The sequence below is a fragment of the Penicillium subrubescens genome, assembly GCF_028828155.1.
Source record: "Penicillium subrubescens strain IBT 31985 chromosome Unknown utg000005l_segment0_segment0, whole genome shotgun sequence".
NCBI lineage: Eukaryota > Fungi > Ascomycota > Eurotiomycetes > Eurotiales > Aspergillaceae > Penicillium > Penicillium subrubescens.
Window position 1 is genome coordinate 2,840,258 of NW_026643155.1, and position 14,344 is coordinate 2,854,601.

Consider the following 14,344-nt stretch of genomic DNA (forward strand, 5'->3'; position numbering starts at 1 on the left):
AGGAGTAGGCCATCTATGATCGATGTATCACCATTTAGAGAGCATTTCCCCCTTATTCCCCAGCTCTCTACGTTCGGAATTATATCAAAGATAAAAAGCACAGGGCTCTTGCCTTCCATTCGATCGCCATTTTGGGATGATGGCTGTTGATTAATGTACCAAGTGTCTGGCAACAACAGATGAGTCAGTCATCACTCTAGATCGTTTTTGGACATGACGGTAGTGAGATTATGTACTCTGAGTAGAAGCGTGTATATAAGTCTAAATTTCGTCCTCCTCAATTATTCACGGATCACCAATCCGTAAAACGACACCGCCGATGGGACAATCACTCCCAGCACAATGGCCTGGTGAATACTAGTATCATCCCACCCAGCCATATTGGCGAACATTCTCGCCAAAGTGCCTCCAACAATTCCCATCCACACAACAAAGAATCCCAGATCATTCCAGCGCTTCCACGCCTGTCCTCTCTTGGACAGCTCGCTAGTTGATCGCATAGATGTACCCCATCCATCCTGGAACACTGTGATCAAGCTCCAAAGATGAATCATGGGCAGAGGGATATTGTAGAACAAAAGACCTGGGCCAATCCAGAGCCAATAGTTCGTTGGACCTCTGTCCGGATTGCGGAAGAAGTTGTACAGTAATGTATAGGCAACACGGATACCGACGTCGTACCAGTTGAAATAAGCAAAGCAGCGACCAGTGATGAGGTAGTAGAGGATATACCCAAATCCAAGCAGAGGTCCGGCCTCTCGCTTGATAGCAGCCCAGAAGAAGAGTGGGTTGTTGAGGACGTAGATTTGGGGCTGTTGGAAGGACTCGATGTGACCAGCTCGGCTCCAGCGGACTTGTTGCATGATCCAGCGGCTCAGAGTTGTCGGCGTGTCAGTTGCAGTCAATGTGTCAGACACATATGTCACGGTCCATCCGCGCATGAGCAGGTTTGTAGTGAGATGGCGATCCTCGTTGACAATCATCCGATGTCCCAGGACGGTCTGAGTATACCAAGGATACAAGACGGCTGGGAGCGCAGTTATCCGGAATGCTGTACTAGGTCCCGACTGACAGTCGCTAGTTCCAGAGGCAGTCGAAGTTGAGCGAGTCATATAAAGCTCAGACCAGTAGACGACACTACCAAGTTTGGTCGTGACAGAGTCATTCTCGTTGTGGATAATCAAGCCCGAGCTACCACCACCGACATGGGGGTCACCAGCAATGGTTTCGATGGTGCTCCGCAAGGAGTCAGTCATAATGATGGTGTCAGAGTCGGAGGACCACAAGTACTCGATACCGAGCATCTCGGAGATCACGATGGAGAAAATGAAAGCGGAAAACATAATGCCCTTCTTGTGCAGATGGGGTTGGAAAAGACACAGTCTTGTGATACCACCGGCCTCACCGAGATCAAGGTCATGCTCAGCGAGAATCTCGCGTGCAAGTTGACAACAGTGGGCAATGGTAGCTTCCATGTAAACTTTGGGAGCCTGGGCGTTGCCATCGACCTTGGAAAGCTTCTCAAAGGTCTTCATGGCGACTTCGCCTAGGGGCTCATCAATTTGAATGACGGCTGATTTTTCAGGGAAAACCTGGATCACTTGTTAGCGCAATCCTAACAGATGATCATTGGACTGCCTACTTCTTGGAAAACGCGAACCATCTCCATGTCCGGAGTATCGTCGCCATCAACGCCTACCAGGACGAACCGACATTCAGCTGCAGTTTTGTAGCTGTCCAGAGCACGAGCAAACAGCTTTGGATCTTCACGATAGCCGACAATCGCAGCCATGCATTCTATAGCTCTCTCGGTGCCGGTGAGTAGATAGCTAGCTTTTTCCACGTCTTGAACAGCCTGTGTCGAGGCCTTCAATCGTCGCCGTCGGTTCTCATTTGAAAAGCGATTGTATTCCGCCGCGAAAATCGTCAGCAAAATATCCAACGTCAATGGGTGTCGTGTATATCCAGTGATGTAGGAATAAATAGGGATCACAATAATGCATCCCAAAAGGTTAAGAAATTGGCGAAAGCGAGAGACATCGGGACCCCTTTGTTGGAACATGGAGAACCCGGTATACAAATTTTTTTCGTTAAATGAGTCCATGATAATGGTACTCACTCAGAGCGAGTAGTAACGAGTGACGAATGAAGATTAGGATTTAGTATAATAATAGTCGAAAAAACGAGGGACCTGGGGAAGAAATCTTCAGAAAGAGGATCAGATAAATAAGAACGAACGTGAATAATTTAATTTTTTTGGACTCGTCCGCCAACTCGGCCGTTTAACTTTTTTTTTCTCAGTCCAAGACTCCAAAAATAATACCGCAACATTGAGGCTCCATGACCTTGGAGCCTGATTCGAGTCATTCTACTACTTGCCGTGCCGTGCTCGGAGCCTTGTTCAAGACTGCTCGCACTCACTCAGGGGTTTTTTCCGTGCATACCGACGTGGACTTGAGACCGCTCTCGTATACTATTCGCGGTAGCGAATGAAAAGTTCGTTCTCCGAGCCGCATACTGAATTCTAGTCAGCGCTATCACCAAAGCGGCTTAGAGACCACGCTAGCTGAGAAACAACTCCAAGACAACAGAGAGTCAAGTGGAGTAGCATCACATGGATCCTGCAGAAGAAAGCCCGGTGGGGCCTTGGCAGGATGACTATCAAGAATTAGTTTGGGTCTGTCGAAGGTTTGCGGATTTTAGTTGCTCTAATTTTTTTTGGTTAAAAAGGAGAGATGCCGGCATTCCGAGTTGGACATTGCGACTATGAGTCGGTGATGGCGGAGCGTCTTCTTCGTCTACAACGATGCGCCAGTTTTACAAGGACAACCGCATAGTCCCCTTGGGGATTATGCTGTTGACATTTTTTATCTTTGTCTATCATTTTGAATTGGGTCGTCAGGTCCCATTGGGCGAGATCCCCGCAGCATCCGCTCCAAATACATTCGTTGTTGAATCTACCGATCCCAAAGCTGCCGCCAAATATGCAGACGAAACTGTTGACCAGCCCGTTCACCATACTATTCCCTCTCCCGTTCCTTCCGCTAAACCGCCAATTTCAACTTCTACTTCAAGTCATTCGCTTCACCAAGCGAAAGGCCTCGCTACCGACGATGTGATCCTCATGTTTAAGACTGGCGCTACCGTTTTGTGGAAGCGCGTACCCATCCATATGGCGACCACTTTCTCGCCTAATCGCATCGATTCCAAAAACATCATTATTTATTCCGACTATCACGAGACCATCGGACAATGGGACATCATCGACGTTCTTTCCAACTCCTCCGATAAAGTACGCAAGTCAGAGACCTTCCAGCCATACCTTCAACAGCAGGACTACGAAGACCGTCAGAATTACGCCGAGATGTCCAACGTGCCTGGTGATGCTGCTGGACCGTCTGGAGGATGGAAACTCGATAAATATAAATTCCTGCCTATCATTGAGCATGCGGGGCGCAACAAGCCCAGTGCCAAATGGTATATCTTCATGGAAGACGATTCCTACATCTTCCTCCCCAATCTCCTTCGCCATTTGGACCAATTCGACCATAAAGACCCCTGGTACCTGGGCAGCCTGGCTTGGATCCATGGTGACTACTTCGCTCACGGTGGTTCCGGCTTTGCGCTGTCTCGGGGCGCCTGGGAGAAGAGTTTCGGAAAAGATCCGAAGATCGTGGAGAAGTTCGAAAAGTTCACCGAGGAGCACGGCTGTGGAGATCACATCCTGGGCCATGTGCTGCATGAATACGGTGTGCAGTTCGGCGAGACCACTGATGACAATCGATTCCGATATGGATTCAACCCGGAATCTCACTGGTCGACGTGGTATGAGCCCGCCAACTGGTGCAAGCCGGTGTATAGCTGGCATCACACACACAGCAAAGACGTTGCCAGATTCTACAACCTCGAGCAGTCTTGGGACTTTGAAAAGGTCAGCATTATTGGTCTCTATTTTAATTATTCGCAGGATCACAAAGCTAATTTTTCAATAGGGTCCTTTAAGATATCGAGACATCTACGAGGCGCTGGTCGCCCCGTATCTCCGCCCTCGTGCCGAGTGGTGGGATAATTGGTCTGGCAAGTACGAGATCAAATCCAGCATGGCTGCAAGTGCCGAGCCGCCAAGCACGGTCAAATCTACTGAGACATGGCGTAGCGCCTGGACGTCGGTGGACGCCTGCGAGGCCGCCTGCATATCGTGGGCTGACTGTGTGCAGTGGTCCTTCTACGAAGACCGCTGTAAGATGGATAGCATGGTGCTATTGGGCAACGGCATTCCGGAGGGTGACTCCAGGCGACAGACTAGCCTGCCTTGGGTCAGCGGATGGTTGCCACGTCGGATTGAAAACTGGGCATGCCAAGAATAATCAAGAGAGTCAGAGACAAAGTTGAAGGTGATACTGTACATAGAAATGAGACGATCGTCACAATAATAAGCAGCCGCAAGCCACAATCTACTCCGCCCCTCAGTATGTCTTAGAGGTTAATTTGTGATGACTCGTCAGTCTCGAGGCAAGCATCTGCAGAGTGAAAAATTGTGTTCAGATGCCTGACTAGGATCATGGATGTGACTCTGTACCACTTTTCCATAACTAAAGGGTCTAGGCAGTGGCCTAGTAGTGGGGTCGACTCTCTGGAATCTGGACGGAAATAGGGTCCTGTTTGAGAAAAATCGGGCCCGCTAAGACAACGCTAACTCAATAGTTGACGGCCCCCAAAATACATTCCAGTGGGCCATCGGATATTGTTACATTGGACTCCGCTACTAAAATTCAAAATCTATCGAGGAATCCATTATTGGAGATGCCGATGCCCTCTTCTTCATCTCTCCAAGGACCATGGACCGCACCACCTGGCTGGATGGCCTTCGAGGCATCGCAGCGGCCATCGTCGCGACAGATCACTATTTCATGGGCGGCGTTTTGGATAATGCCTTCCTCTCGTTCTGGGCAGATCCACCCGAAAAAAACCGGAGGCTTATCCAACTACCTCCGATCCGCCTCCTTTTCGCCGCACATGCGATGGTCCCGTTGTTTCTCGTGATCTCGGGCTATGCGATCTCTATTAACCTTCTACGAATTCGAAATAACAGCGACGAAGGCGATTTCGTGCGTCGTCTGTCTTCTGCAGTCAGCAGGCGAATTTTCCGCATCTATTTACCGGTTTTTGTGATCGCCGTTATCTCTCAGATTCTTTACTTTTGTAACATCTACCAGTGGAATTTTGGTGATGAAGTTGTTTGGGGCAGGAAGCCTTGGACGGCACCATGGTTGCATATCACCTACGTTTTTCGATACATGCTCGACATTACAAATATTATCAATTTTCAGGGGAATCCTGGCTTCAATGGCCAACTTTGGACAATGCCTATGGAGTTCCGAGGGTCCTGCATTGTCTACATTACAGTCCTGGGACTGGCATTCTGGAGGCCACAGCTCAGACGCATAGCGCTTGGATGCTTGATGAGCTATTGGTTCTACTTTGGTCTCTGGGATGTCTTTGGCTTCCTAGCTGGTCTGTACCTGGCTGAGATGCGACTTCTAGGGGTCAACTCGGCATATGAGGAGTTCAAACTGCCCTATCACTCGCTGAACCTGAGTCGTTGGACATCAAATATGAAGTCGATCAACTTCTCGGCAATCTGGAACTATTCCTGCTTCATATTCGGAATCTACCTACTCTGTCTTAGCGACGATGGACAACTCCCACCTGGCTATCTATTCCTCGAAACTGTCGAATCATCACGCTGGGAGAACGACTGGGCAGTTCTCAGCAAATGCTGGAAGAGCGCAGGCTCAGTGCTTGTGGTATATGCCATCAGTCAGCTGCCTCGTCTGCAAAGGCCGTTGAGTTCAAGACCAATGCAGTACCTGGGCAAGATCTCGTTCTCGCTCTACCTCGTGCATCAGTCTGCTTACCACCTTGTGCGTGACCCTGTGAGGAACCTTTTGTGGTACATTGCAACGAGAGAGCCGTATCCTGGAACAGAGAACGCCAGTCAATTCACAGTACCTTTTGCATTTACATGGCTGGTGGGCTACGTGATCATGTCTGTGATCAATTTATACGCAGCACACCTATACACCAAGTATATCGACGAACGCTGTGTGGAGATGGCAAAAAGGCTTGATAAGTGGCTAACCCGGCAATGATTGTCTATATTCCTGCATAATAAAAATCATGGATTCGGCGTTACGTTATCTTCTAAAGCGATATCTTCTCCTAATAATGGCATATTTTTCCATAATATTCCATTCTACTGTAGGTAACATGTGCATAGCGAGATATTCCCAAGATATTTCAAATACCTCCAACTTTTTTCTACCGAATGATGGGCTCCAGAGAATAAACTAACCTCCGCTATCCTTTTATTTCTTATCTTAATTCCGTGTCTCCTATTTTCCTCTGTATATCTCATGGTTGTCATGTCATGGCTTGTATACTCCTGCTGTCACGTGATACAAGACTGAATGGGAGGAGTCTCCACCAATCATCGCACGATTTTCCATGCGTAATCGCTAGCGTCGCCCCCAACATCAACCTAAGATGAAACCATTTTCCATCCCCTATCAGCACTGCTTGCATCCGTTCCTTATGATATGCAATTTCTTCCTTTCCGCCTAGCATACCGGCCTATTTTTGCCTTGCCTCGGGGCTCGATTCATCCCACTGATCTTGTTATACTGCTTCATGGCCGCAACCGCGTCCTGAAGCCCCACCAGCATTGAATCTGACAAAATGCCGGGCCGCTCATCAGCTCTCAATGACACTACAATCGGGCTTCTGCGATCCAAGTCAGGATGTAAAACCTGCAAGTACGTCAAATCTCTCCTCTACAAATTCGATCATACTAATTACGCGCTCCAGAATCCGAAGAGTGAAATGCGGTGAGGAAAAGCCCCACTGTGTGCGATGCACCAGCACAGGTCGTAAATGCGAGTACGATGGTAGAAAGCCGAGCAGATTCTCTATTGTCTCTACACAGCCCGTTCTGGCCAATTCACTGTCACTATCTCCAAACACGATGTGGCGAGAACGGCGCGCTTTTGCCTACTATTTCCAGAATGCCGCCTCGGCTGTTGGCGGTGGGTTAGACGTCGACTTCTGGCGCACTATTGTTCCACAGGTGTGTCGAAGTGAACCTGCTGTGTGGGATGCTATTATATCTGTCAGTGCGCTATTTGAGAGCCCCGAGCCGATCTCGGATCCAGATCTTACTCAAAATCACCGAGACGCGCTAGGCTGGTACTCGCGCTCGGTTTCGGCCGTTCGCCAGCAGATTGAGCGTGGTAGTGTTGATACGTTTGTCGGTCTGATCAGCTGTGTCCTGTTCATCTGCATTGAGGCCCTTCAAGGTGGCGTGGACGAAGCTATACAACTCTATTGTCAGGGCGTCCATTTGATAATGGCCTTGCGAACTCAGATAGCGAGTGGCCTAGTGACAGCGGCTAAGGCTGCCTTGCTAGAGGACACGATTGTTCCTATATTTATTCGCCTTGGTCTGATTGGATTTACTTTTTCTCGGCCACAGATCGGTCTGCTCTTGCGGGGCGTCAAACGCAAGCCTAGGCAAATATTCAGCTTCGTTTCTCTGAGGTCTGCTCGGGAGGATATCACCCGCCTAGGCACAGAGATCCAGTTCTTCCAACACTCCTGTGGAGAATATCTCCTCAATCCCGATGACTCTCGTATACCTCAGGATCTGCTAGATCTACAGGCAGATTTATCAGTCCAGTTGCGAGACTGGCACTCTGCCTTTATGAATCTGGTGGACTCATTATCATTACATGGCACGGTAGCCATGACATCGGAGGACACTGGTACTATCGCACTCTTCTCTGCGATTTACGAATCGCTCTTTATCATGCTTGAGGTTTCCGCATCTTCATCAGAGGTTATCACTGACGCGTTCCTACCAAATTTCCAACGGATTGTGGAACAATCTCGCATCGCCCTTGATGCGTCAATGCGATCAGATGGAACACAGCCACCATTCACATTTGACATCAATCCCGGTGTCGCATTATGGTTTACCTGTCTCAGATGCCGAGATCCTACAATTCGACGCGAGTCATTAGCCCTCATGCTCCGGTCTCCACGGGTACAAGGGTTCTATAGTTGCATGTCCGCGGTCTACTTTGGAGAAAGGATTATGTTACTGGAAGAGATGAACGGAGAGGTGATGCGCGCCAACCCAGAAACCGAGCATTTCTCGACCACCGAGTCGCTTATCGGGTATCAATACAGCCCAAGCCCGAGTCCAAGCCTATCTCCCAGGTCTGCGGACTATGTTGACACACCGTCGACATATTCGATCCCAGAGGAGGCACGCATTGGACATTTTGATGTTTTCCAACCAAAGAGAGGGCTACCCCCTGATATTACCGAAGAAGTCATGACGAAATGGAACCTCCGTCGTGATCGGACCTTTTTGGGGTTCTGGCGAAATGAGCGCGATGAAGGCAGTGACACCTGGCGGATGGTTCGCGAATACATTCCCATGGATATGAAATATTGATCATGTTGTCTTGCCATCTGCTGTGGAAAGGCTCCATCTATAATCAGTCAAGATATATAATGAACAAGATATACACATGCATGATTACTCGCGGTTCAGGGTTCCATTTTGAAATTGAAATGAACTTTGCCTCCTGCTCGTCAACTACTTGAACCACTCAAGTATTCTCATAACTATTTCTGTTTCTCTGTTGCACGTACCTCTTGACGGTCCCAACATAGCAAGTAAGACTCGGGTCCTAGGGCCGAAAGGGCCATGCACAACCAACAGGCGAAGTCTAGTACTACATAAGGGACGTATCACATAGCCATATTAACTGGATCAATCCAACCCCAGCATCTCAGCCTCCACCTAATCATCATCGCGGCGTATCCGCGAAATGAAAAACCCCACCCGGAGCCTCGTTCAGGACGGGGATCGGTGTTCGGCCCTTAAGATAAAGGGGAAGAAGCTCGCATCGCCGCCGACTCGCTGCTAGTAAAAATAGTGTACCGCGAATTTGAGATCGATACGGATACTTTCAGCCTATACTACCCTGTAGTATTAGCTTATGGACCCCTGCTTAGTTTTCTACTAAGCAGCAAACCCAAGCTTTGAATAAAAGAGACAGAGTAAGATTTGAACCCAAAAATGGACGTTCATCTCCACGAACTCGCGTAGAGTAATTTAAATCTCCCGACTGACTCGCCAACCCGCGTGGTGGCGGGCTTATTGCTTTGTTCGCTAGGCTAGAAGTGGGAATCGGGCACCGCCTAAAGGCTAACGGGGGAGACGGACAAAGAACGGGGATGGGGAACCATGTGATGTACTGATACTTGATCCTGTACGGGATACAGTCAGTACACAGCATCGAGTCCGCATCGCGCGTGGGACGCCACGCTGGAGTTGGGCGCGATCTGGAATAAAAAAGGGCTGGGCATTTTGAAAATATCAGTGGGAGGTTGAGCAACCTGCGGATTTTCTCGACTGGTGAGGTCACACTTGCCTTTTCTTCAAAACGACATTGGTTTATCTCTGGGCATCCCCCTTGCCGATGGATGGATGACACATTCCAGGGCTTCAACGGAGGTAAACAAGCCACCCCTATAAGGGTAAATAGACGATCTCTATAGCATATCCTGACATTCCTTCTAGAAACATAGCGACGGTTGCTGGCCAAAAGTACGGTTGTTTACCATATCATTAAAAGTTGATCTCGCCCTTGTAGATAGCCAGAGAATTGATTCCACGCTGTATCAAATATTTCTTCTCTCCCCCTGACTGCGTGCTCAGACGATCACCAAGAGAGTTTTACTCCACGGCCGCTCATTCGTTCGCTCATTAGCTCCCTTAGCTCCCTTGGCTTCAAAGTGGATACGCCTCCCTCTCCGCAGCGGGCACCGAGTCGCCGACTGGTCAGGGCTACGAGAACGGAGTACGGCAGGTACGACAGCACTGGCTGGAGAAGGTTCCGGTTGTACGATACTGTCCTGGATCGACGGATGTTCGTTCCTGAATTATGAGTGACATTGCTGTTTTTCTTGGGCCGGGACGATCTGGCGGGTGGGATGCACGTTGATGTGCACGTAATAATAATAATAATTTGGAGTACATGATTATCATTATCATTACGGAGTACACTTTTTAGGTTACTGTTGGACTCGGCATCCCCTGTCTATCCATGCCAGGAACGTCACTACGTATGCTTCTGGGCGGTTGCTTGGCAGGTACCGCTGCGGCATCTTGGAAGATTCTTGGGAGATTTCTGGTGCCGGGCAGTTGTGTTCGTACCGTCACTAGCTTAGGGGCCACTTGTAACCGCTTTCCAGCTGGGCAAATCGGGGCTGCGAGTTTGGCGCCGAGAGGCCCGAGACTAACTATTGGGCTTGGGGGTGTGTTCCAAGGGTTTTTAGGCCTTTGGGGGGGAGAGGATGGGATTTTTTTGGCACACTACTGCAGCCTGGGGGTCGGGGTTAGCCGGTTGTGCGCGCTCCTGATCCAGAGAGGGTTAGCTAACTCATTAGTTAGCTGGTGTCTGTGGTGGCGAGGTTGGACCGAGTAGTATACAGGGTACACTCGAATACCTGTCACGAGTGGGAGAAAACGGGGGTATAAATTAGGTAGGTTCAAGGTTGACATGTACGCACTTGAAGCGACCGATTAAACACGTTGAACTCAAGAGGCTGTTTGACGTGGGGAAAATATCAATGAGATATGGTTTTCTTTCTCTAATCTCCCCTGTTCCACTTTTAAGGAGGACTTTTAACATATTCGGGTGTATAGTGTATTGTACCTGTGTATTCTGATTACCATCATACGAGACTCTTATCGAGAGACAAACGCCTGGGGCAGAAAATGTCTCACTTGGTCCAACGGCCTCACTGGCTGGGAGCCACTCATTTAATCTCACCCAGTCAAATGAACTCATCAAACCTTCCTAATCTCTGGCAAATGAGACCTCATGACGAGGCTTGGGATGCATCAGGCAGGCGAGTGTCTCATTATTTGTAGTGCACTATACTTATGACAATACTACAGTACACAGTACGCTGCGATAGTATTGTATTAACGGGTTGGTCCAGCCAATTTCTCAATGCCACGAGTCACAGTTCGTTCCAAAATAGTAATTGAAAGCATGGACTTTTGTGACTTGCAGTAGCAGCTTGCAGTAGTGGGTGCTCTCTCCAGAAAATACACCATCTTGGTATCTGAAAATTACCAGAGTTTGTAAAGAGAAAAAGAGCACAGACAGAGACCGGCTCCGCCCATGGACTATGGGACTTTTGGACTTTTTCCAAGGACCCAGTTATCTCCACGGGACTCCATAAAAGTGGAGAAACAACCAAGTCCCTGAGCCTGCCAGTTGAATATCAGTGTAACGTACCATACCGAGCCATATTCTTGTCTGTAATTTATCCAGCCGATCAAAAGTCATCTGTAGCGTGACTCCCGCCCTACTAATTCCCAAAAGGGTTAGTTGTTGCCTTGATTCCCTGGTTGTTTACCTCTAGCCGTTCTTTATGACGCCGCATTACAACCAAAGTAGACAGACCCTTGGAAGTCAATCACCCTACCACGCTGTCTGTCAATTGATCGAGGGTTCATTGACTGTTGTACTCCCGTAAGGCCCGTGAAATACTCCATACATCCCCCCGTCGTCCTCCTCCTCCTTCCTCCTCTTTCTTTCCTTCTCCCCCGACAACCTCCAAAAGCAGTGAATTTGGTTTGCTCTTTCACCTTCACTTGCTGCCTCTCGTTCCATCTATTCTATTTTTCTAATCCTCCCACAGTTCGCTCGTTTGTCTGTGGTCCTTCTCTCCATCCCTTTTACTTTTCTTGTATATTCTGGTTTCGCACATACCCACCTTCCAAACCCCCCTCCCCCCTTAACTACCCGTACATAATCTCACACAATGGTCCGTTTCGTGACTCCGCTCCTGGCCCTGTCGGCCCTTTCGGCTACCGCTCTTGCGGCTACCACCACTACTTGCAGCACCAGCAGCCAGTGCCCTGAGGACAAGCCTTGCTGCTCTCGTGAGTCTTCTCTTTTGCTTCCCAATTGTGTCGCAATACTCCCACGCGACCGAGTCAATGGCTAACCCTTTTCGTGTCGCGCAACAGAGTATGGCGAGTGTGGTACCGGCGCATACTGCCTCGGTGGTTGCGACCCTCAATCCTCTTTCTCGATCGGTTCTTGCGCCCCCATGCCTGTCTGTGAGAACAAGAGCTACAAGTGGGACAACCTCGACAACACCGTCCTGAACACGAAGTACCTGGGCAATGCCAGCGCCGCCGATTGGACCTACAGTGGTTTCCCCAAGACCGAAGATGGCAACCTCCTGATGACCATGCCCAAGAACTCCGTCGGTACTCTCTTCGCCAACAACCACTACATCTGGTACGGAAAGATCAGCGGCAAGATCAAGTCCTCCCGCGGCAAGGGTGTCGTCACTGCTTTCATCCTGCTCTCCGACGTCAAGGATGAGATCGACTACGAGTGGGTCGGTGCCGATTTGACTGCCGTTCAGACCAACTACTACTGGCAGGGTGTTCTGGACTGGCACAACAGCGGCAACGCCTCCGTCAACGACCAGGACACCTTTGACAACTGGCACACCTACGAGATCGACTGGCAGCCCGACCAAACCCAGTGGATCGTTGATGGCGAAGTCAAGCGTACCCTGAAGAAGTCTGACACCTGGAACTCCACTGCCAACCGCTTCCAGTACCCCCAGACCCCCTCCCGCCTGCAGATGTCGCTCTGGCCCGCCGGCCAGGCTAGCAACGCCAAGGGTACTATCGACTGGGCTGGTGGTGAGATTGACTGGAACAGCCAGGATATCAAGGAGAAGGGTTACTACTACGCTACCATCGGTCAGGTCGATGTTACTTGCTACGATCCCCCCTCCGAGGCTGTCAAGTCTGGCAGCAATGCTTACATCTACACCTCCAATGCTGCCATGGAGGCCAACATCGCTATCACCAACAACTCCACCGTCCTTGGCTCTCTTGGCGCTACCGGTCTGGACATGACCCTCGGCGCTAACAGCAGCAGCAGCGCCTCCTCCACCGCCAGTGACAGCGTTCCCACCAACCACGGTGGTGCCGGTGGCATGGCCATCAACAGCACTACCAGCACTGGCACTGGCACTGGCAGCTCCAGCGGCAGCGGCACCAGCTCTGGCTCTTCCTCTTCTGCTACTGGCACTGGCTTCAGCCAGGGTACCGACACTACCACCACCAAGGGTAACGGTGCCCCTGCTCAGGGTGAGCGCGTCCTGCGTGGCTCGCTGTTTGCAGTCCTCGTGGCTGTCGTTGTTCTGGTGACGCTGTAAATGTAACTTGATATGGGATCTTTTTTTTTGTGTGTCTTTGTGTCTGTTTGAATAACTACCATACACCTCCAGAATATCTTGATTATTGAGATTTTCTATTCTTTTCCACCCTATTTCTACTACTCTTTCACGAGTAAACCCCCTTTTTTATGGATATTTGATCCTATCTTCGCTTCTCGACTGTCTCTGACTGATTCCTTGATCCCCACAATGAAGAAAACACATCTTGGTATCTCTTTGTACGGTTTCTTGTTCTATGCTCTATGTTGTCATCCCTCGTGGATCTCTACCCTATTTGATTCCCTTTAATGCCGTCCACGTGTCTGAACCACTATGCTTCTGCGTCTGCTTCTTGAGTACTTCCTGCTCAGCGTTTCCTTTTCATCATTACATGGATGATTACGCTGTTTGAATTACACTATTCCATCTTTTTACTTAGTCCGGCTTTGTTAATGTCCTTTTCTGTATGCCCTGTTTGTCACTGCGACGGAACACATTATTTCATGCATATGTTTGGAAATCACCTACTTCTGCCCTGGGTCTTAGTTCCTTTTAGGGACTTGTGTAATAATGGGTGGTCTGCAATCTCTTAATCAATCTCTCTAGTCTATTTTCTAGTCTCGAACTCGGAAAACTATGCAGTAGTATCCATCTTATCACTATGATAATCAGATCTAGCTTTAAATCAACCCCTCCATTAATATACTCACCTTCTTGGCAAGACGTCCACCCAAGCTCTCGTATTCATGCAGGGGTTCACTCCCGTTGATGAATTCGGTTGGTGGATTCTGCAACGGACGGCCCGTAACAGATCAAAACGCCCCTGCAGGAACCCAACGAACCGAACCATCCATGTTCTCCACTAATACTGTTTCACTGTTTCAGAGGGTATTCATGTTTCCACGTGGAAAATGGGGCTGGTTATAGAGGGGGCTTTAGAATGTGGTGAAGGGAGTTCGGAGTGGAGGTTTTGTGGGGAATGGCGGATGGCGGAGATCGTGCATCTCGATCT

At 49.3% G+C, this 14,344-nt stretch overlaps 5 protein-coding genes across 5 annotated transcripts; 4 read left to right on the forward strand and 1 right to left on the reverse strand.

The window, feature by feature from the left end:
• Positions 1–281: 281 nt before the first annotated feature.
• On the reverse strand, positions 282–2,104 carry N7473_007543 (uncharacterized protein; the record flags this gene model as incomplete). The annotated part of the gene is made up of 2 exons (XM_057153483.1): positions 282–1,592; positions 1,643–2,104. 2 exons carry the CDS (start codon positions 2,102–2,104, stop codon positions 282–284), a joined length of 1,773 nt encoding a protein of 590 aa, XP_057007821.1.
• A 702-nt stretch (positions 2,105–2,806) lies between these two features.
• Positions 2,807–4,367, forward strand: N7473_007544 (uncharacterized protein; the record flags this gene model as incomplete). The annotated part of the gene is made up of 2 exons (XM_057153484.1): positions 2,807–3,931; positions 3,993–4,367. 2 exons carry the CDS (start codon positions 2,807–2,809, stop codon positions 4,365–4,367), a joined length of 1,500 nt encoding a protein of 499 aa, XP_057007822.1.
• A 471-nt stretch (positions 4,368–4,838) lies between these two features.
• On the forward strand, positions 4,839–6,152 carry N7473_007545 (acyltransferase family protein; the record flags this gene model as incomplete). The annotated part of the gene is made up of 1 exon (XM_057153485.1): positions 4,839–6,152. The coding sequence occupies one exon, from the start codon at positions 4,839–4,841 to the stop codon at positions 6,150–6,152; it is 1,314 nt and encodes a 437-aa protein (XP_057007823.1).
• Positions 6,153–6,584: 432 nt separating this feature from the next.
• N7473_007546 (Zn(II)2Cys6 transcription factor domain-containing protein) lies at positions 6,585–8,598 on the forward strand. The gene is made up of 2 exons (XM_057153486.1): positions 6,585–6,815; positions 6,868–8,598. Exons 1-2 carry the CDS (start codon positions 6,739–6,741, stop codon positions 8,516–8,518), a joined length of 1,728 nt encoding a protein of 575 aa, XP_057007824.1. The 5' UTR covers positions 6,585–6,738; the 3' UTR covers positions 8,519–8,598.
• Positions 8,599–11,910: 3,312 nt separating this feature from the next.
• utr2 (putative cell wall glucanase (Utr2)) lies at positions 11,911–13,332 on the forward strand (the record flags this gene model as incomplete). Its single annotated transcript, XM_057153487.1, has 2 exons — positions 11,911–12,031; positions 12,119–13,332. 2 exons carry the CDS (start codon positions 11,911–11,913, stop codon positions 13,330–13,332), a joined length of 1,335 nt encoding a protein of 444 aa, XP_057007825.1.
• Positions 13,333–14,344: the final 1,012 nt, after the last annotated feature.

Excerpts from the sequence above, each read along its gene's own strand:
- N7473_007546 (XM_057153486.1), top strand. The coding sequence starts at position 6,739 with ATGCCGGGCCGCTCATCAGCTCTCAATGACACTACAATCGGGCTTCTG. Across the intron at positions 6,816-6,867 it reads TCAGGATGTAAAACCTGCAA|AATCCGAAGAGTGAAATGCG; the intron begins GTACGTCAAATC and ends TACGCGCTCCAG.